At 37.8% G+C, this 23,495-nt stretch overlaps 1 protein-coding gene across 7 annotated transcripts in view; it reads right to left on the bottom strand.

The window, feature by feature from the left end:
- ATRN (attractin) overlaps window positions 1-23,495 on the bottom strand; it is a 223,408-nt gene that overhangs the window by 74,046 nt on the left and 125,867 nt on the right. For all 7 annotated transcript variants that reach the window (XM_067533635.1, XM_067533637.1, XM_067533639.1 and 4 more), the window contains one exon: window positions 18-79. In XM_067533635.1, the coding sequence (XP_067389736.1) occupies window positions 18-79 (62 nt within the window). The remainder of the gene's footprint in view (window positions 1-17; window positions 80-23,495) is intronic.

The following is a 23,495-nucleotide window of genomic DNA, read 5'->3' as shown; positions in this document are numbered from 1 at the left end:
CCTAAAATGGAAAGTACCTGAAAAATGTCACAAAGAACTGTACCAGGTCCATAAAGTTGCTGTGCTGTGAGAAAGCAATCTGTAAAAGAAAAGCAAATGTTTTCCTGTTACTTCACTGGCAGATAATTTATATCCAATTCATCATTACTCTATTGCTGGGATTAACAATTATTATGAAATAGTGCTTCACTGTCTTCAATTAAAAATCTTTGTACCCCACGTTGATTTTTAAAAACAAATATTAAGAAGTATTCTGAGGAAAAAGAAACAGACCTCAGATTAGAAACGCTTCATCCAAATTTCTTTTTAAAAACAAAACAAATAATTCAGCTCTTCCAGTTCTAATCCAGGAGAATTGGTAAATGAAGCAAAAAAACGTGGTAATGGTCTTTGAAAAGCTCCAAATCCAAAATGTTCACAATACTCACAAATAAAAAAGCAACAGCATACAGCTAAAGTAGAATATTTTGAATTACTGCAGACATATCAAATCAGTAAAGTACCATAAAATATTAAAAAGTTCAAAAGCAAGCAGAATTGCATGCCCCCATTGAAATAATACTCTTAAACTAAGATCTTCTTGAATAAGTAACTTACACCAAGAGCAGCAAAAAGGCATGAAATACAGAAGATAATGGATACTGTAAAAACAACTATGGCATTCATCTTAACCCACTTTCCTGCAAGCCACTCAAACTGAAAAGTGAAAAACAACCCAATTTTTTGGACAAAACACAGAAGGAAGAAAGGAACAGGAAATTGGGAGGTGGTTAGAAGCAAAAGAAGAGATTAGAGAGGCTGCTTAAAAATAACAAAGCAAAGGAACAGCAAGCCAACAGAAAGGCAACTTGTGCAATATCAGGAATGAGAAGTTCTTTCCAGGTACCTCCTATTTCCTCTGACTATCAATCCCAGAACCACGACAGGAAATTAACTCTTTTGTGAACAATCTGAACTTGCTCCAACACTATATAGAAACTGACAGTTTATACAGCAAAGCTTTTCATTTTTATGGAGTCTGTCTCAAAGCATCATTTCTATTTTCTCGTTAAATTAGCAATACTGGTATCAATTTTATCCTATTCCCACTGTTAGTCAGAGGTTGAATATTCTGAATACCAGAAAAATGACCATTAGTTATTATTTTTTCCAAGAACATACTCTATTGTCATGTTTGCTTTAAATATCTACTATATTACATCTGAAACAGTAGCAGGCCAGAACAATTTGTTTACAAATACACTGAAGTGATCTTTATACACGGTGATCTCCTTTGGAGTGCATAATAGCATCCTTTTTATTTTGCTGAAAATCTTGTATCCAACAGCACTGAAAGCTGCCGAATGTATGCTTGCATTCTTTCGATCCTACTGCCTACATATGACGGGAAGATTCAGCAACTGGTATTTTTAGTTTAATTTTAAAGCCCTACCCAAGAGTCTACTTGAGTTTTCCAGCTTGAAAGGAGAGCAAATGTATTGTGGGGCTGCACTTACAACACTTTACATTTTAAGCACAGAGGGCTAAATCTGTTTTCTTTAAAACAGATACCAAGACAGGAATATTAATAATTTAAATCAAGTTGAATAATTTCAACCTCCTGATATATTATAGAAACAGTAAGTCAGAATAACTATCTATGATACTTGTATGCAGTGTTGTTGTAGCCGTGTTGGTCCAGGATATTGGACAAACAAGGTGGGTGAGGCACTATCTTTTATTGGACCAACTTCAGTTGGTGAGAGAGATAAGCTTTTGAGTTTACACAGCTCTTTTTCTTCTTTTGTGTAAGCTCAAAAGCTGGTCTCTTTCACCAACAGGAGTTGGTCCAATAAAGGTATTACCTCACCAACCTTGTCGTAGATGCTGAAAAATTAGAGGTAATGTTATACAGTCATACATTCATCAACAAACTATAATAATGACATAACATGCTAACCCTGTACATTTTTAGACTAAAATCTTTTATAGAACAAGGAATCTGGAAGCAGAAAGAGAAACTGGAAAGGCAAACAATCCTCCTGAAAGAATCATCAGTACGAGACTACTGCATGCTAGAAGTCAAAGCCTCCTGCAACCGAAATACAAGTAGACAAAATTAAGTGGTAGGTAAAAACTGATAAGCATTATCTCTTTTAAATACACTGGAGGACAAATGACCTTTTAAAACAGACCAAAGTGGGATTTATAGATTAAAAACAAGTTTCTGCCATTTCAATGCTGGATGGATCCCAGAAAAAACTGAGATGTTTATTTGCATTTCAAAGCTGTAAACAACCTGTGATAATGGAATTGAGGGACTTATCTCTTAGCCATGACTAGAAAAGGATGGACGGAGACAGAAATCTGAATAATAAATTCAAGTGGAAATGAAAAGATAGATAAATTCTAGGTAAATACAAGTCATCTTCCTCTGGTGCATCATAAGTGACATGGTAAGTATGGTTTCTTCATTGATTTGGCAGAGCTTATATTTTAGAAGGATGCAACAGGGGAGTTTGCACCTTGTGAAAGGTCTCAGGTGGCTTCCACAATTTAATCCTCACAAGTTGAACACACTTTGTGCTGCTGATGTGACCCCATCTGTAGCGTATATAATCATAATTAGATACAACAATGTGGGGCCCAGAGCCGGGCGCAAAACCACAGGCACCTAGCTCGTCACATAGAAGAAAGTCAAGAACCAGTGGAGGCCAGATCTCAACATCATGTTTGTCAACCCTGAGCACGGGCCACGTTAGTTTCCCCCACTTCACCCCAACGGCAGTGGAAAAACACTGACAAGGTGACACAGTTCTAGCAGGGGACAAAGTCTATAAAAGGGCAAAACACCCAGACGAAGCCGAGCCTTCACAGACCATCCGTGGACTTGATTCTCGCCACCCAGGACGCTGAGGGGGCTCCCGAGAAGACAGGTAACATCTGTAGGGAACCCCACTATCCATTGTGGGTCCTGCCATGCTTGCTTTCTAATGAGTAGAACTCTGTCAATAAAAGCGTGGTTACTTGTACTCTTTGGCTCCCTGGAGCTTCTTGTCCTTGATTCATCCAGGACCTTAGAAACAACCATTAACAACTTTGCTCAATTACAGCCTAATTTCTCTGAATATCCAAGATTTAATTAATTGTAACTATATAGAAAGTTGGAAATGTCTGTGTTATACTATTATTAAAATCATTCAGGACAAATATAAATGACGTGTTAAATTTCTTATTGGATCCAGTTTTTAATTAATGTTAACTCAAACTAATTAAAGGATTTACTTAATTCTTAGAAAATTCATTCTGTACTTTAAAAAGTAAATGCTGTACTTTTGGGAAGGATTCACTGCATTTTCTCATGTAAAATGAAGAGGTTATATCAGTGCAAAATGGAACTTGATCTTAACTATGGAGTTAAGGACCTATGGTCCTTCACCAAGTAGTGTCTCTGTAGATGCCTAGAAATAATTTTGTATTAATAAATGGTTAAGAGCAATAAGACAAGATCATTCACCACAGTAGCCCTACTACCAGAATCTGTTTACAGGCAGTGAGAAGATAGCTGAAAGAAAGCGTACAAATGATCGCATTTTCTTAAAAGCTAATTACTTGCAGTATCACATAAATGTGATCGCTTCTCAGATAAGTGAAAACCGGACTATAATGAGATATAAGCTAAAAACTTAAAAAAGAGTGTTCCTTTCATTTGGTTATAGTAAGCTCTCACGGTAAAATAAAATTAAAAATGACATGTGGTTACCTTAATTGGTGAATTTCAAAAGACATTTGAAGTAGCTTTGAATCATAAAGTGTATTTTATGAGAGCACATAGAAAGGGCTTGGCTATGAAATATTTTCTAGGAAGGCAATATAGAACTGAAATTTCAATATTTAAGTAATAGGTGGTATTTCTAACTTTAGAATCAGTTTTAGTTTAACTGTCGTAGGTCATTTTATAGCTTTAGATTGATATAAAGCTTGGCTGACAAATTAGTGTTGCTTTAGACTAAGGATCTTTAGTTATGGACGGGTACCACAATTAGCACCTTAGTACAGAAGACAATTGGAATAAATTTAATAAGAACAGAATAACTATCTCCTAATACTGATTTACTGAGACTGTTTTTCACTCCATCAGTTAAAATCTCTACATTGAAATCAGTTCATTTAAACTTTGTAAATACTATTATAACCATATTTATTTACCTTATGTTTACATTCTTATTTAGTTTGGAGTAATAAAAGTTATAAATTCATTAAAAATACTTGAGTCTGCACTTCAACTAAGCAACAAACTTCAACAAATTCATGAGAAATATGGCAAGAGTAATTGGTTAATTAAGATTGCTTAAATTTGTGATTCACATTGTACTTAATATTCTGAAATACCGTTTATGAAAACAACACAATAGAATTCCTGTAGGATGTTATAAATTAATTATCCCTAACTACCGTTACATGCGAAACAGAAAGGGTGTAATTATAAAAGAATACGTTATTTATGTCAATTGTAATTTTGTAAGAGCTGCATTACATTTAAGAGTATGTATTAGTAGTTTTATATTACTGAGAGCTTTTTTAAAGATATTTAATAATATCAATGTTGCTATTAGAATATGCATCATTTCTGATGTCTTGAAGCCCAACCCACCCTTCCCATACATTCATTCACAACACAGGAATCTTGTTGCCTTCCCCACCCTGTCTCCCACAGCTCAGAACTATGAACATGCCAAACTTAGGTTTTTGCCCATCTCCAGCAATTTTTAAAGCAGATACAATTTGCACCATTTCCAATAGTTCTCTCAGATTCTGGCTTACGACAGAAAGTGAAGCTAGCAATGATATTTTGAACAGGAGGCCCTCTTTAAGAAGTATCTAAAAAGGGAAAGTACAGCCCAGTTAACATATACAAAAGAGTAAAATGAACTGGAGAGCACACACTAACAAGAAACAGGGTACTAGAGTTTTGAATTCACTGTAAATTCAAAAGATTTCTTTAAACACGCAAGAAAGTTTGTACTGTTTGAAACAGTGACCTATAAACTGCAAGAACATTACATAATACCATACATTTTATAAGTCTACAGGACAATACAGTATTTTGAAAAGTGGGGCGGGCCAAGTAGAGATTTCAGGCTACTTTACTGATATTTAAACAAAACCTGAGTGCCAAAACAAATGAATAAAAGACAACAGCACAGAATGCTGATAAGATTGGCAACTCTCAGAGTTTCCAAAGGGAAAACAAACATCCAAACAACCAAATAAGTTGCACGTGACATTTACGTACATCTGTTTATTTCCTCCCCAATACCTCAATTTTCTGCCCTTTTTATGGTTAAAGGCATGAATTTAATTTGGAGAGCGCAAACAACAGTAACATGAAGCCCTGGCCAGAATTCTAAGTGCCTGCATTTCTGTTAGCTTATCAGCTGAACAAACATTTTAAAGTATTCTTGAGGTATTTAAAGCATTAATTTTGGTACTTTACAACTTTTGGGGAGAGCAGGTAACTGTCTGCTTCCTCTCAAGATGCTATTACTGTTACTTCTTGCAAGGCTTCTTATAATACAGCTAAAACATGTGCCTTTTGCCCAAATGTGTGCATTAAAACTTTAACAAATTCACAGTATATTGTCAACAACGGAGAGCAAATAGGTAACGGGAAAAAATACCTCCTGATCATTTCTTCAAGATCCTCTGTTCTAAACTAGATGAAGTAAATGATAGAAAATAGCACCAAAAAGTGTGGGTGTTTATCTAAATAAAAGGGTATGTCTACACAGCAAAGAAAAACCCGCAGCTGGGCAATGCCAGCCAACTTGGGCTCGTGGGACTTGAGCTGCGGGGCTGTTTCATTGCCATGTAGACTTCAAAGCTGGGGCCTGGTTCTAGGACCCGGCAGGATGGGGGGCCCCACGAGTGCTGTGAGCATAAATAATACATTAAAGATAGGGAGGCAATTAGATGCTAGGGTGACAGTGACCATATAATTAACTTAGAGTCCTTTAATTAATTCTTGTTTTTGATCATCATGTGAGGCAGCATGAGAGAACTCTGGAAATTCTTCAAATTCAGTTTTCTGAAAGACATCAAAAATAGCTAGGGTGTGCTCATGTTAAAATGAGTTCATCTGGCTATTTCAATGATCACTGCCATGAATTTCTGGACCAGGAAGCAGTCATATTGATACATGCACTGAGCTATTCCTCTTGTAATGGCTTGAACCCTAAGCCTTGGATGAAGATTAATAAAACAATATCTTGTACAACTGAGCTCCTAAGTATATGAGTCTGAAGGTAATTCTACGTTACAGAGACTATACTGGCATAGCTATGTCACCATTAACCTCGTAGTGCAGACACAGCCTACACAGATGAAGGGGATTTTTCCCTCTTTTTACCTGTGTAGGAACACCATCTCTCCAAACGAAGTTAGCTAAGTCAATGGAAGGAGTCTTCCATCAACAGAGGGCACATCTACACTGCAAAACACAATAACTCCTCCTGGCTCCATGGCAGCAAGTCTCAGATCCCGGGTCAACTGACTTGGGCTTCTGCTACAACACTAAAAATAGCAGTGTAGATGTTCCCACTCGGGTGAATGGTCAAGCTGAGACGCAGTAAGAGGGGCGGGTCTCGGAGCTTAAGCACCAGCCCTAGCAGAATGTCTACGCTGCTATTTTTAGCCCCTGTAGAGAGCAATGTTGTTGAAAAATGTTGTTACATCAGTGTGGGAGACCAATACAAGAGAGGATTGATATATTTCCTGCTTGCCTTATCTTACCAGCCAAACCTTACAACATTATAGTGCAAATGTAAAATATGGCGCAAATGTAAGAACCAGCTTGCTCCTGATGTTCAGGTGAGATGAAAATTGATTTACATTCTACTATATGGTTGCCTTACTGCGGTAGTCACAAATTGTCACTTTTCAGCTAACTGGCTGTAGTCAGCAGCTGATTCAGAAATGCCATTTATATACACTCTTATCTCTCCATGTGAGCTTTCAGATTGCTGTGCAGAGAAAAATTGGGAATAGTTTTCTTTAAATTACAAAGAGCACTTAAGAGCTGGTCCCACCATTTCTGTCTGTCAAAGAACTACCACACAAATCTATCAGACTGGCAGTATCCTCTCAATAGATAGGTGTAGAATAGTGATGCACATCTAGATTAAAGTGCACAAGCAAGCAATGTCATGCAAAGGCTCAGGATTGGTAAAGCAAACTTAATTCAGGTCCCTCATGCATGCACATGATAGAACATTGACAACCATCACACAAAAAGTCTGTGGCTGAGACAGAGAGAGAAACCAGCTCTTCACGGTCCCAGTCCAATATCTTAAACATAAGAAGACATTCTCCCGCCTCAAAAACTTTTGCCTCATTCACTTTCCATCTGGCCTGCACACTGAATGAGGCAAGGGTCTGTAGAACAAACAGTATGTAGTCATGTAACTGAAGACTACTATAATACATATGTGGTGCAAGGCGGCTGAATTAAAGTTGCACAGGCAACTTTATTTCTGGCATTTTAAAACTTTTGTGGCCTTAAACATTCCTCTTGATGACATTTCCAAGCACACACTTACTGCAGATAGAATGTTCAGAAATTGCAGGAGCAAGCCTAATAAGCTCAAATGAACATGTGCCAATGGTATTTCTCAGGAGTTTATAACTCGAACACACCTGGGTGCACTGTCATGTGAACAGCATGACCACGGGACTACTCCTTTAGCAAATGTCAATCCTGAACACATGGAGGCACCACAGCTTCCCAGAAAGACAATAGTTTTTCCTATCAATTTTTCTCCCTAATCTGAATCTTGGAAATAGCTGAACTGGTTTTGTTGAAACTTTACATAATTCAACCTAAAGCAGAAAGCCAGCATGGAAAATTTCATCTCAAATGGTTTAGTTTGGCAATGTTATCATCAACTGAAAACAAGGGCTTATGATATTAAGCAAATGTAACTATAGGTGTCACTACTTGCTCTGACTATAAAAAGGAAAACTTCTTAAAACTTTTGTATTTACCTTGTTTTAACACTTGGGGAAATAAAATTACCAAATTGAGATAATCTCCAGATTTTATTTCTTTGCAGTAGCCAAAGCAGTCTATCACTAACTTTGTCCCCCTCTTCCCTCCCAAATCCCTGTATTGTGCATGTAAGCGCAATTTATATTGAGTTCAAAGAAAGGGATAGGGGAATAATAAAAACATAACCAAGAGATGTTGGCAAAGTCTTCCTGACCAAAGCAGTGTACACCTCTACACTGGTTCTCTTTTTGTCTGTGTAGGACCTGACACTACAACAATCTATTGACTTCACTATCTATCCTTTTTATCCATTTGTGTATTTCTGAACACTTCATCAATGCTGAATAAAGCAGCATCAGGTCCAATCTCTATTTCTGGAATGACCATGTGTGCTGTTTTAATTTTAAAATTTAAATGCTTAGTATTTCTTCTCAGCACATAATAAAAAAAAATATTTCACGGTATTTTGCTTTCAGAAAAGATAAGATGATAGACTAGAAAAAAATCTTTATAAAAACTTATTCATTATTCAAAACCTAACTTAGGAATTTGCTACAGGATGTGAAATTCATCTGAAACTAAAAAAGGAAAAAAAATCTTTTAATTTAAAAAAAAAAAAAAAAAATCACATTTTCCACAGCTAGGTTTAAAAGCATTTGAGTTCAAACAAGGAGGCTTCCTGAAAAACCTTTAAAATATCAACCCTTATACTGGACCTCAGATGTGTTTATGCAGCAAAGCTGTTTTGAGTTATCTTGAGCTTGGCAGCTGGGATATTAGACTAATGCATTAGTCTGAAAGTCTGTCAGTTGGCAAGCTTCTTGCAAGGGAAATGGGTACTGTTAATGCAGTCTAGCTGGAGGAGACAAATCTCAACTACAAACAGCAAAAAAGATTACCTTTCCTGGTAAACCACGGGCCAGTCTGTCCATGCCACAAAGGCAGGAAAGAAGTTTTTTAAAATGACATCTGGAGTTTAGGGCAACTTTCCAGCTGCTAAGTGGGCATTGCTACTACTGCCAGTGACTTTGCACCCTAAGAGTCGATCCGACATGTAAAGATGGTTTACATTTACTTATTTTAATTTGATTTTGTTTTATAAATTAATATGAGTAACTATGCCAGAGACTAGACACCCTTTAACAACTAAAAAGAGCCATTCAACAAGAACAAATCCAACAGCCAATCATATCACACAAAAACACAGACTAAAAACCATTACCACTGAGAACAACCTACTTTTCCCAGTTACCATTACCCAACGCTAGTCTTCACTATCAAATATTATTGCTTGAATATGTTTGTAAAGAATCAAACCAGTTGCCGGTGTGCAGGCCAAGACTTTGCAGTCAATGTAAACCAGGACAAATTGTGTTTATCAACTTATCAATTCATTGTGAAGGATCCAAACAAACATTGTAAAACTTTGCAGTGCAGCCAACTCTCAGATATATTCTCCATCCCCCAAAACCTAGGAAAACGATGAGCTTTATAGAGGTTAGGCACTTTAAAGACCTATAAAAGAAAGCCTGTCCGGAAGAGCTTGCAGTGTAAACTGACAAGAGGGAAGATAATAAAGCCAGGGATTGATGAAGTTCAGTATTCGTGTCACTATTTTTTTTTTAAGGCTGTGGAATAGTTGCCAGAAAAGAGGTGAAAGCCTCATTATTTGTATGAGTTCATACTAGACAAAACATTAGAATATGCACACAACAGAGCACAATCCTGCACTGGTAGGAGAGGGAATGGATGGCCTAATAAAGTCTTTGCTAACTCTAGGTTATAGGGACTTACAGGCTATGTCTATCATTTATATGGGATGAATAATGAAACTCACAGATTTTATTATTTGTAAAGTGCTGTGCATTGACGTCTCTAAAGAAGTGATACGTGTTTTATATAAAGCCCAGTAACAAAAATATTTCCTAGTAACACTTCTCATCATTAGACAATGCCAAAGCTGCACACAGTTTCACATTTCTCGTTGTGTCATCTTACTACTTGAAGCAGTTGTAATCAAAATCCATTTCTAAACAGCCAACTTATTTCTAGGAAAGAAGATTAGAGAAGCTAGAGTTTCCGCACTGATTAAAAAGACAATATGGAGGCACATTTCAGCATTTTAAAAACCATTTGTTTGCTCACTGTTTATATAATGAACTCTTGGAAGCTTGAAAATGAAATTGGGTCCTTTAAACTTTTTCTATTTATTGTGTGCACACTGGTTGCAGAACTGGTTGTTTCTGAGTACAAGGCTGCTGGCATTGTTTGCTCTCTCTTTTTATTTAAAAAACAAAAACAAACAAACAAAGATGCACATGCTTTGGAAAGAAACAGGATTATTCCAGCTGTGTTTCACACCATATTAAGGCACATCTAGCAGCTGATTGAAAAACTAGACTCATTAAGCAGCCACACCTGACAATTCATTATTTATGGCAGATAGGGTGTCACACGCTGCGCTTTTTGGTTGTGTGTGGATTTTTTTCCAGGGTTTATGCTACAGGAGAACTGAGATGGAACTAAATTCCACTTTTCTTTCAGGCAAAATAAGCAAGCCATTCAAATGAGTTCAGGGCACACATCCTCAGTAGCTAGCAGTCCCATTTCATTCTCCCAGTTGTTAAAGGCCTAGCCTATATGGAGTATATATTGTGACATGGAGAACTTCCGAATACAAAGCTGGACTGATGATTCAGAATTAATTACTCATTTTGATCCTGCTGTCTGAAACATTGGCTAATATTTTTATATCATTTAATGAAATGATGGGTCTACAAGAGAACACCTTAATGTGTTCTTATTGTTCCTATAAATTAGTGAATATTGGAAAAGAGGCAGACTGCAGGTAGTAATTACACATGACATTCAAGAGTAAGAAAAAAAGGATGGGTTTTAAAAAAAATCTACTTGAGCAGTTTTGTGATATGGTAATACAAATATCCATTTTAAAAATCCTGTCTTTTTCCCTTTTATATTCTGCAGGGTACCTCTACCCTGTTCCACATTCTGAGGACAACTAATTTAACTTTTTATTGGGATTTAGCTAAAGAGTACCTATCCCTAGTTCCAGGCAACTTAAAATTTCTTAGTGTTAGAATATAGATATTTAGGCCTGCCTGTAAAGGCCTATGATTGTTTAAGTATATTCTTATCACTTATCGAGTTATAGGGGAATAGAAACAAAGAATCAAAATCACAGGCTGCCTGTCTATGGGCCTTCTCTCACTGCGACAGACAGAGGCCTTGTACTTTGGCTAAGCAAAAACAAGCAGCAGAGGCAGCCATAGACTGGGAAGCCTGTGGTCACATCCATGCATTCCAAACAAATTACATTAAAATAAGGCAATACCAGGCTGTTAAGAAGGCGATCCAGTCTAACACCTCCAGACAAAGGAAAGATCCTAGAATGTTTAAAGAAAACTTTGTCTGATAGCATTCTGTCTGGTTTTTAAAACACTTGTCAACAGTTGTGGTTGTAGAATCTACCATTTGTATTGTTTGGTCATTATGGTATCCATTTTTCTGATAATTTCTGTCTGATTCTTTGATTGTTTCTGTCTTTTGCATAACTAATTGTAATCAGTTAAGGTGGTGGGGTATGATTGGTTAGAGAATTATGTTACAATATGTTAGGATTGGTTAAGGAATTATCTCGTAATATTTTTAAGAAAATGATTGGTTAAGATACACTTTAAAAACTGAGGCCAAACAGGAAGTAAGGTGGGAAAGATGAAAACTACTGGTGTGAAGAATTTGGATTCTTGCTTAATTACCCCAATACTCTCATAGAATTGCCTGCTGCTGGATTCTGGACTTCTGCTTCTGTCAGCAAACCAAGAACTGAGGGAGGGGGCCTTAACACTTAGGCATTCAGATACGATGGCAACTGGCACTACAATAATGGCAACTGGCATCGAAAAGCCTAGACAGGCAAGCCCCCTGTAATTCAAGCATAATATAAGCTGCCTAAAACTGCCCACACCCACATAAGAGACAAGATGGGCGAGGTAATATCTGTTACTGGACCAACTTCTGTTGGTGAAAGAGTCACGCTTTCAAGCTACACAGAGCTGTTCTTCAGGTCTGGAGAAGAGCTCTGCGTCGCTCAGAAGCTCATATTTTTTCACTAGCAGAAACTGGTCCATTAAAAGACATGACCTCACCCACCTTGTATCTCTAATATCCTAGGACCAACCCATCTGCAATAGCACTGCACATACAAATATAAAGTCACTGAAAAATAACCCTTCGCGCTAAGAAGCCCAACACCTAACAAAACCTTCAGCTGTCAGATAACACTTGAGAAAATAGATGGGAGTTTGCAGCATGCACGGAAGGTCAAACATTGGCTGTTTTAGAAAAAGGGAAGCCAATTCCAGAACGAAGAATTTTTTCATAGGAGACACTGACTTTTACATGGTGAGGGCCTAGCCTGGGTACTTCCTTTGATCACAAATGCAGCACCAACACAAATCTCTAAAATAGGAATGTTTCAGACCATATCCTTGTAGATATCCTTCTATCCTAACACCATTTAAAGTAAGGGGATAGCAGATCTCCCAGTTCAATGAAGAAGAGAACTGCTCTATTGTTGGAGAATAAATTTAAATGTAAGTAGCTCCCTTTCTTGGAGCTATCTGTTAGGATTAGCCATTTGCGTCCTAGAGTTTTACACTTGAAGATATAGGGGGTTTTTTTTAAAAAGAAAAAACAAACAATGACTACCTCCCCCTCCCATCCCCCAAATGGAAATCCAGCTCTTCAAGTTATCCCTTCTAGTCATCAGTAAATTCTTTACCCTACATCTCTTTTATCCTGAAGTTTACAATGCTGTACGAGTATAATAATAATAAAACTGGTGAAGGAAAAGACTGAAGCATCTGCTTAAGGCTATGAAACCATTTAACACAACTCAATGACCCAAGAAGCAGAACTACAAATAGAATACATAATAGGTCAACTCACTTCTAAAGGTAACATTTTCTGGCTTCAAGAAAAATCATTTCTTCATAGTTAAAACACTTTAGAAATTGCCGTAACTACAGAGACATCCTAAAACAATTATTCATAATACTATATTTTTCCTCAAAGCAAAACAGATTTCAACAACATAGGGCTGTGTTACCAACACAAAGTCAAACTTAATTGAAATGGCTTTAGTTCACCCCAAGTGCAGCCTGAGGCGGGGGGGGGGCAGGGGGGGGACGGACGACCTACCATAAGATATGGATTAGATAGAAATACATGCCATACTACTGTACTGCAATAAAACAGCTGCAACCTTGAAAAAGAAAATTACTCATGCTAAAGTCACCTATCAAGGAAAAGTCATTACCTTAGGTGGCAAGACCTAAAAGTTGCAACACCTCCTGAAAATGGTGGACTGTCTTCCAAAACAATTCCTAATTTTCAAGGATTTAGGAAGCTGCTTGCAAAAAAATACTCTCTAATGTTAATGGGAACAACTTCAAAAAAAGGGAGAAAAATGTCACCAATTGATGCCAAAAATAAGAAGGCAAGAGCAGCTAGAAAGGAAACAGCTGTTTCATGTTTTAAAGTATCATTTAACTGTTCTGTTTCAAAACTCCCCATACTCAACAGGAGATGTCAGTTTGCCTGTTCTGGAAATCAGCAAGTAATTGCATGTCTCTGAAAGTAATTACATTCAACAGTAAATTTCACCAGATTAAAACAAACTGATTATCTTTCATTGTTCAGTTTAAAGCAAGTATCCCATCATGGTCAGGAAAAGATGTCATGCGATAGGCTCCTAGGCGCATGCAATTATATCTATCCAAAGGAAAGAGACACCATGAGCCATCATTAACAAGAGATTTGAATATTCTACTGCTGCCAGAAGCTGATAAAGAAAAGAGAGAGAGAGAGAGAGAGAGAGAGTGTGTGTGTGTGTGTGTACGGGGGGCCCTAACATTGACTTTACTTCATCACCCTCATCCATCCCTATTGCAGGAAGCAGAGTATGTGGACACAGTGAACACACTGAGGGCCTTTCAGGAAAGTTACCAAAATGTCACATTTAATTTGCTTATAAACCTGGATAACATTCTTTTATCAAAATGATTATTACCCACATTTATTTATGTTTCTATCCTCATTGGTAGATGATGAACAGGGATGTCATATCTCAATGGGTTCCGATTTCCGCTAGACAGGGACTGAGGCTATTGATTTGACATGGAATCAGTTATCATCCATTCTTAATTTAGGGTACTATTTCCATGTAACCCTCAAGCCCTACCAGGTGCATTACAGAACAAGCCTTATAGGTAGGCTGTAAAGCTCCTTACAGAGGTAACACTGTTGGTGGGCTTTATATGCTGTATACATGTACCCTTAAGGAAAGAGAAAGCTTAAAATAAAAAAGGAACTCTACATACAATATCACACACTCACCAAAGTTCCATTCTTATGCAAAAGCATGCTACTAACCACCTAACTGCCAGTGGGGTAACTGCATCTCAATGTTTTTTTTGCTGAAACAAAGTTTCATTGATAATTTTGGCTCCGCATTCCCACATATCCAGAGGGGTAGCGGTGTTAGTCTGTATACAGCAAAAACAACGAGCATTCTGTGGCACTTTAAAGACTAACAAATTTAATTCTTGTAGGCATAAGCTTTCGTGTGAGACAGCTCATTTTGTCAGATGCAGAGGTAGAATGATACAGTAAATAGGAAATATAGACATACAAGTGCATAGAGAACAATGGGGGAGGTGGGTGAAAGCCGGGTACTTGAGGGCTAATGACAGTCATTGAGTAGGAGGTGGGAATGGTGAGCAAAGCAATTACCTCTTGTAAAGAGAGAGCCATTCCAAATCTCTGTTTAAACCCAGTTTGAATGTGTCAAGTTTGCAGATCATTTCTAACTCAGCAGTTTCTCTCTGAAGTCTGTTTATGGAGGGTTTTTTTGGAGAAGTACGGCGACTTTCAGATCAGTGACAGTGTGCCCTGGGAGATTAAAGTGTTCTCCCACTGGTTCATGGATGTTATTATTTCTTATGTCTGATTTGTGTCCATTTATCCTTTTGTGTAGTGATAGTCCAGTTTGGCCAATGTACATTGCAGAGGGGCATTGCTGGCACATGATGGCATATATAACATTAGTGGATGTACAGGTGAATGAGCCCCTTATGGTGTGATTGATGCAGTTAGGACCAGTGATGTTGTCATTAGAGTCGATGTGTGGGCAGAGCTGACAACCGGGTTTGTTGCAGGGATAGGTTCTCCTAGGTTGGACTTTTTGTAGGGTGTATGGTTGCTCGTGAGTATTTGCTTCAGATTGGGGGGCTGTCTGTAAGCTAGGATGGGTCTGTCGCCTACTGCCTGAGCGAGAGACAGATCATCTGCTAGGATAGGTTGTAGATCTTTAATGATGTGTTGGAGAGATTTTAGTTGGGGACTGTAGGTGATGACCAGTGGGGTTCTGTTGTTTTCTTTGTTGGGTCTGTCCTGTAGTAGGTGACTTCTGGGTACCCATCTGGCTCTGTAATTTGTTTCTTCACCTCTCCAGGTGGGTATTGTAGTTTTAAGGAATGTTTCATAGAGATCCTGTAGGTGTTTGTCTCTGTCTGAGGGATCGGAGCAAATCCGGTTGTACCTTAAGGCTTGGCTGTAGATAATGGATCGTGTAATGTGTCCAGGGTGAAAGCTGGAGGCATGAAGATACGTATTGCGGTCAGTTGGTTTTCGGTATAGGGTGGTATTAATGTGACAGTCTTTAATTTTTATTGTAGTGTCTAGGAAGTGGATTTCTTGTGTGGACTGGTCCAGGCTGAGGTTGATAGTGGGATGGAAATTATTAAAATCCCGGTGAAAATCTTCGAGGGACTCTTTCCCGTGAGTCCAGATGATGAAAATGTCATCGATGTAGCATAGGTAAAGGAGAGATGCTTGGGGACGAGTTTTGAGGAAGCGTTGTTCTATGTCAGCCATAAAAATGTTGGCATACTGTGGGGCCATGCGGGTGCCCATAGCTGTGCCACTGACTTGAAGGTATAGATTGGCTCCAAATCTGAAGTAGTTGTGGGTCAGGACAAAGTCCCAAAGTTCAGCTGTGAGGTGTGACATATAATCTTCAGGGAAAGTGTTTTTGATGGCTTGTAGTCCATCTTTATGTGGAATGTTGGTGTACAGAGCTTCTACATCCATAGTGGCTAGGATGGTATTTTCTGGGAGATCACTGATGGATTGTAGTTTTCTCAGGAAGTCAGTAGTATCACGAAGATAGCTAGGAGTGCTGGTGGCATAGGGCCCGAGGAGAGGTCCATATGGCCTGACAGTCCTGCACTGAGAGTGCCAATGCTTGAGATGATAGGGCATCCGGGATTTCCAGGTTTGTGGATCTTGGGTAGTAGATAGAATAACCCTGGTCAGGGCTTGGGGTGTGTGTCTGTGTAGATTTGTTCCTGTGTTTCTTTAGGGAGTTTATTAAGTAGATGTTTTAGTTTCTTTTGGTATTCTTCAGTGGGATCAGACAGTAGTAGCTTGTAGAATGTGTCACAAATGCTTCCCAAACCATGCTCAGCAGTAAATTACATTTAAAATTTAAGTCTAGTTGAAATAGGTATGTCGATCCTAATGATGGTCACCTGGTTTAGCAGTGACAGAACTGGTGAAAACAGCAGCACAAGGAACCAAATGTCAGAGGAAGGAAATGTAACCCAAGACCGCTTTTGGAATGGTTTATCCCTTTTTTGTTTTGTTTTTTAAACAAGAGTTTAATGTTTAAGCATTTTACTTGAATAGTCGTAGGAACCCCAGCCCTATTGTGTTAGTGATAAGATGATAATTAATGTCTCTTACACTGTAAGGATTTAAGCTCTATTAATAATATGACTTTGGCAATTTGCAAAATATTGGTTAATATTTCCATCCCAAATAGCTGAATCCAGTATAGCTGGAGCTGTGCCTGCTGTATTTAACAGGAAGGCCATTCTTAGAAAGTATCTTAATTTATCTTAAATTACAGCTGTACTCTGAAATATGACTAAGAGTGGTGTCATGGTGTTCCATGTACTGTGTCTTCATGATGACACATCAAGTATACTCAAGCTAGCAAAAGAAGGTTTTCTCTGCCAGCTCTGCAAACTTTGTATGTTCAGAGTCCATTTGGATTCTTGCTTCTTGCATACAACCAAGCTTATAAGTTTTAGAAGCCAAAAGAGACTTTCAGTGACAACTGTGCAACTCAAATGCCTTCAATGAGATTTCATGTACATGCATTAACTGACCATCACTTAATTCTGTTGATGCACAGCAATAAATAGAATCCAGTTCATTTCCTCTTAGCAGTATTGGCTCTGAATGGTTAACAGAAGAAAAAAGGAGTAAAAAAGGCATGAAAAATAAATAGCTATGACTCCATGAACAAAGGAAATAGATCTAGTGCATAAGGTGCCATTTTATACAGTCACTTATCAAAGAACAGTACCTCCATATTTATATGTTCAAAGGAGATTTCATTTCATTACAGTCTGATCTGGGAAAGTGAAATGTACATCTTTCTACAAGATGCAATCATCTTGACCAAATTTGATAAGAAACTGGGGGTAACATAAAAAGCTAGGTACAATAGAATCCACTAATAAGAAATTCCATTTATAATGAAGTAGAATGCAAGTCCCAAACTGTTTCAATGTGCCAATTTCAATTTCAGTCCCACTGACACATACGCCTTAGAGAATGCTTTCATGTCAAGAATAATTGGAGTGCTGTGTAACTTAAATGTGTACATTTATATAAATGGTTTAGCTGCTCTCATCTAGTTCAACAATGAAAAAGAATATGTGATGTAAATTAAAAGATGGACTTAATTATGATGTGTTTATGGGCTCCACAAAATTTTCAGGTTTGCCATTTGTTACAATTTCTATCCTTGAGTTTTCTACCTTTAACCATAAGCCAACTATCAGTTTCACAAAGGTGGATGATTTCTATCTTCAAGCGCCACATTCATCTATTTCACTAAACAAGTTTGTAAGTGATTTGATATATTAAATGGAGTCACAAAATACTCTGATACCATGCTGGGACGCACCTTTAAAATAACTAAAAAGCTTGACTTATGAGAGCATCAGAAGATGCAACACATATTATGCAGGGGATTTAACATATCCTCAAATAGGAAGGGTCAAAGTTCTATATAGACTACATTATATGAAACTTAGTTTCGGAAATAAATGTGCTGGAGAAATAGAAAAATCAAGCCTGAACTTCAAAAAAGGAAATTTCAGAGGTTGGAGAAATGCAGATAGCAACAGAAGAAATAATTTAATCTATATTCCCCTTGCCCCATGGTAATAATTAAATCAGAGAAGAGTTCAGCAACTTAAGTGAACTGAAGACGTCCCACTGGCCACCTCAGAACTTAAAATGTTCAATTCCAATGTGATGCTTCACCCTGATATATGTGATGCCACTGCTACCATGGAAGTTTTCTGAAGCCTCACATGGTTGGGGTGAAGTTCTTCAAGGAAATGGCATGTAGTGAGCATCTGATGAGCTTTTGCAATGGTATATTTAACATATTTCATATGCAAGAGAATGTAGAATTCCCTATGCCTTCCTTGCTCTTTGGAACATCTGGTTCATAAGGATGCTAGTAAACTGGAGAGGGTTCAGAGAAGAGCCATAAGAATGATTGAAGAATTAGAACACATGCATTATAATAATAGACGCAAGGAGCTCAATTTATTTTGCTTCACAAAGAGAAGATTAAGGGGTGACTATCACAGTGTTTCAGTATGTACATGGAGAAACGTTTGATAATTGGCCCTTCAATGTAGCAGAGAAAGGTATAACATGATCCAATAGCTAGAAGCTAAAGCTACACAAATTCAGGCTAGAAATAAGGTGTAAATGTTTAACAGCGAGGATAAAGGCACAATCCACAATCCATAGTGGTGGATTCTCCATTACTTGCAATTTTTAAATGGAGATTGGATGTTTTTTCTAAAAGATCTGCTCTAGGAATTATTTTAGGGACGGTCTACGGCCTGTGTTATAGAAAATGGCAGATTAATTGACCGCAATGGACCCTTCTGGCTTTGGAATCTCTGAATAACTTAACAGTCAGGTCATTCAGTAAAGAAAACTCAATCCAACAGAGGAGAGAGAAATGAATCAAATCGCCAGTCAATGATATGGTTACAAACTATATCTTCTAAATAGACTCCCCAGTCCATGTTACTTTTTGACTCTGCATAACAAGTTAAGGACAAATGCAAGAGATTCTATAGAGGAGAACTCTATTTTTTAAAAGACAGACAATGACCTAGAATTAAACGACCTAGACTATACAATTTGTATACACCAAATGGCCTCAGTACAGGAATCAGGACACAAGAAAACAATACTAGACTGGCAAAATAGGCTTGCCTGGCTATCCTCTTACTTTATAAGAAAATTTAAAGCTGTTAAAATAGGTTTCAAATTAGCTATACTAGCAGCAACGTTTGATCTGCTAGTAATTTCGAAGAGAGGTTTATTTACTTAAATCTGTTCAAAGTAAATGCACGTCAGTTTAACACTGCTGTTACAAACTGCTGATGTTTACACAAGTATCAGAGAATTTGACGTTCTCTCCATTAGGTGCTTGTCAGATACTGTACTTTAGTTTCACAAATGTAAACTGTGATGAAAAACACTTTATTTGAATTGAAATCAATCAGTAAAATTCCACTACAAGTTCCTACATTGAATTTCCTTCCTCCTTAGTTGTGATGTTCTAAAACTGTATTCCTTTTATAATCCAAGAGATTATTTTCCTGTACAAATAGAGTGACAGTTTTATAAACTGTCATAAAAGATCAGGATTACAGGTAAAATAAATCAATAACTACATCATACCACTTTCTTGTGACCATTTAAGAAAGAATGCTATTTTTAGAGGTGCATCGTCAGTTCTGCTTCTGGTAAGGATTACTTAATACAGTACATTCAAGACAGAAGAGACTAAAGTGGAAAAGTGAACAGTATGCATTATACAATGCTCCTAGGCTTAATATAGTTAAACCAAACTAAATCTACTGACAGCGAAGAACTAGAGTGCAAATAGAGAATAATTCCAAAACATTTTTCAACAAAAGCTTACCTGTGTTTTCAAAGGAAGCTTGGCAAACTAAGTTTTTAAATGAACTCCACAACGTGGCTTTCATAAAACGGAAGCTATTCAGGCAGATTTAACCCAGAAACAGATTTCTGTAACTTTTTTAAAAAGGCCCTCTACCTATCGCAGTTTTAATTCTTAAATGATTTAAAATGATGATTTTCTAAAAGTAGGGGAGGAAAAAAGATCCACACCAATACACTTTAAAAACCAACTGAAGTGGTTTTGGAGAGAGGTGGAGCAACAAGAGGAAAAAAGCCAGAATTCAGCATTGGCAAGAGCACAGCTATCTCTAGCACAAAAGAGCATTTATATGCTCCAAGTCCATCTTAAAAGGGCAAGGAGAGGGGGTAGGAGAGCCAGAAACACAAGACAAACCTGAATCAAGGACCTTAGGAACAACATTTTAAAAAAAACTTAAGTAGTATCATCTACTGTAGATTTCTACAGCTTTTTAAAAAAGCTCTGTACTAGACCGATTTGATTATGCAGAACATGCCAAAGAGGAGAATGAGCTAGTACAACTGAACTTGTATATGAGAAATATTCATTATGCTATGCAAACTAGAAAATAAAAAGGCCAATCTGAGCAATACATATCATTAGATCTGAATACAGAAAAATGGGTAAAAATGTTTACATTGCAAAGAAATGATGTAAACTAGGAAAGAAAGGGAAGTGCTATCACACAAGCCACAATTCGAAATCACCACCTTTTAAATGAATTCATCACTATTTAAGAACTGAAAACAATAGTTTCAGAACAAAATGATCACATTTTAAGAATTTGCAGAAAGTTTAAAGATGCAACATGTTGCCACAATGATGAAAAATGTAGGAGGCAGCCTTCTAAAAAAAATACCTCCTAGACATTTGCAACATGGAGCTTCAAGTAACATATTAAGCCAGGATACTTGTCCCACAGGATACACAATCTAAATTCGATAGGACACACACTGTAAAACAATAATTCAGGAAAGGACATGGGATGAAGAGATTACTAGAGAGGTGGAGGCAGGAAATATTTCTGAAAAGTGTGGGATTTAAAATGAGGTTAAGGAGGAGCGAGGGAGTACTTAGACAAGAAGTGAAAGGCTGTTCCCCTTTTCAAACAAACAAACAAACAAACAAACAAAACTTTTAAAAAATATTCCAGTAATGTCTAGGAATCCCAATCAAGGAGCAGTTAATAGACAGTCCTTGCCCAAAACAGTTCACAATATAGGTGAAGAAACAGCACGATAGAAGGTAAGAAGCTGAATGTGGAAAAACAAGGGAAACAATAAGGGAGAGGAGTGGGAGAAATATAAGATGCTAGTGAATGAGTAGGAGAAAATGAGATGGGGGAGATTACACAGAGGCTTTAAGGTACAATTAAATCCCTCACTGCAGACCCTGGAGGACAATTATGCTTTCTCACCCACCTTTTCAATTATCCTTTAGGAATCTTTTATACAAAAAAATTCCGTGGACTGCTATGCAAGAATTATGAGGAAAGTGGAGGGGGCAACAGTGGAAGCAAAAGAGACACTAGCTTTTTCAACAGAATGTATAAATCTAGGCTAGCTCAAGTTCATGGGGAGAAAATAAACTAAATTGGGCAAAATAAAGAATTAAAGGACTGATGCCAAGGAAGGGAAAAGGAAGAAAAATGGACTGTGAGAAACTATTTTTTTTAAAGTTATGGTAAAGGTGAGAATTTTCCCAGGGAGAAGCGGAGGAGAATTTAAGAAAACTGCGCAGAAAATATGCTACTGTTGGTGAATGTGCAGTGCGGATCATGCTACACAATTCAGATGTGGCATTTAAAAGAGCCAAATTGGGCAGATTCTGGAATAGAATAGTGTGGGATGATACATACTCAGTGCCCTAGAATTCATTATGGTAAATCTTTCAAGTAGTATGAAGAAACGCAAACCTGCTAATGCATCTGTAAGATTCATAAGATAATTGTGTGTCAAGGGAAAGCAAGGTAAATAATTCAGAGTAGTTTATAATTAGGCTCTGACTGAAGGTGGCAAAGTTGGTTTTTATTATTAGCAAAATAAAAAGTTCATTGAATTCTTGAAAAACACTTCTTGTCTACATATAAATTGCTTTAAATATTTCACAAGCACTCCCAGTACCTTTACAATTACATTTGCTCAAAAGAAATCCCACCAATCCCTCACATGAATTTCAACAGGCCCAAAGTCCCTCGTGATGTGGTGACAGGAAGAAGAGAAAGTGTCACCGGAAGGGGGATAAAGTCAGGCACCACAGACCCGGCTGTATGCGTCACTGAGGACAATGCTGAGAACTCAGGTGATGAAAGAACCTCCATGCATGACATACGATTTTCATCTTAGTATTAGCGAGAGAATGGGTGAAAAAGAGTTGGGTTTATACTTCATAGAGCATGCCCACTTTTACACTAAAGGAAAAAAATGCCTTCCCTCTCCAGGAAACAAATGAGCAGGGCACGCAACACATTTTGGTTGCTATTTAACAACTGCAAAAATAATGCTCCTCCAAGCCCACCCCAAAACCACATTTTTGCTTCACCTACAGATGCCAGTTGATCTAGCTCATGGCCATCATCGTGTATGTTACTGTGCTGTTGCAAACAGCCAACCTTTGATAACATCCCCCTAATCATAGGAGCATGACTATTGCTCTCAACCATTCTGGGGGTCTGAACCACACCTTCTGGTCTGTGTGGTGAATAAAACGCTGCTGCCTCAGTTCCCTGGTCTGCCCACTCAATACGGAAAAAAGTGCTTTGACTTGCCAGTATCTGCCACTGTCCTGAAAGACATCTGTGACCCACCAACACTTGTCTCACCATGGAATACAGCCTTTTCAGGTGACAATCATGCTTGCTTGTTGGGCAAAGAATATGACTACGGAAGTCATCTATAGTTCAAGCACAATTTGGGAAACATCTTGCAAAAACACTTCATAATCTCAGGGACATTTTGCACTTTGACTACACACCCCTATAAGGCATTATGTGTTACCATCTCCAGCTAAGTAGCCTCTGCAGTGGGCTTACCAACATAAAACATATACATCAGTGAGAGGTACTCATCTGAGGTTGTCAGTTTTCACTGAGTAATGACTACACACATTAATGGCAAGTACAAGTGGAAGAATTTGTGTGCTAGTGTCTGGACATGTTCCCCAGAGATGCAGTAAAAGTATTCCTCGTTCAGACAGTCTATACCAACAGCACCTCATTCTAGGTCTTGATCACAGCCCTGGTCCCCCAGTCACTGGAAGTATTCCTGGTCCAAAAGTGACACTAGAGTCAGTAAAAGTGTATAGCCAGCTGGCAGCTGACCTGGGCCAGAATAAGAC

The sequence above is a fragment of the Emydura macquarii genome, unplaced genomic scaffold (assembly GCF_026122565.2).
Source record: "Emydura macquarii macquarii isolate MOO-44397 ecotype Brisbane River unplaced genomic scaffold, CSIRO-AGI_Emac_v2 contig_3345, whole genome shotgun sequence".
In the NCBI taxonomy this organism is placed as follows: domain Eukaryota; kingdom Metazoa; phylum Chordata; order Testudines; family Chelidae; genus Emydura; species Emydura macquarii.
The sequence above is the reverse complement of the archived record's forward strand: the minus strand, read 5'-3'. Positions and strand labels throughout refer to the sequence as shown.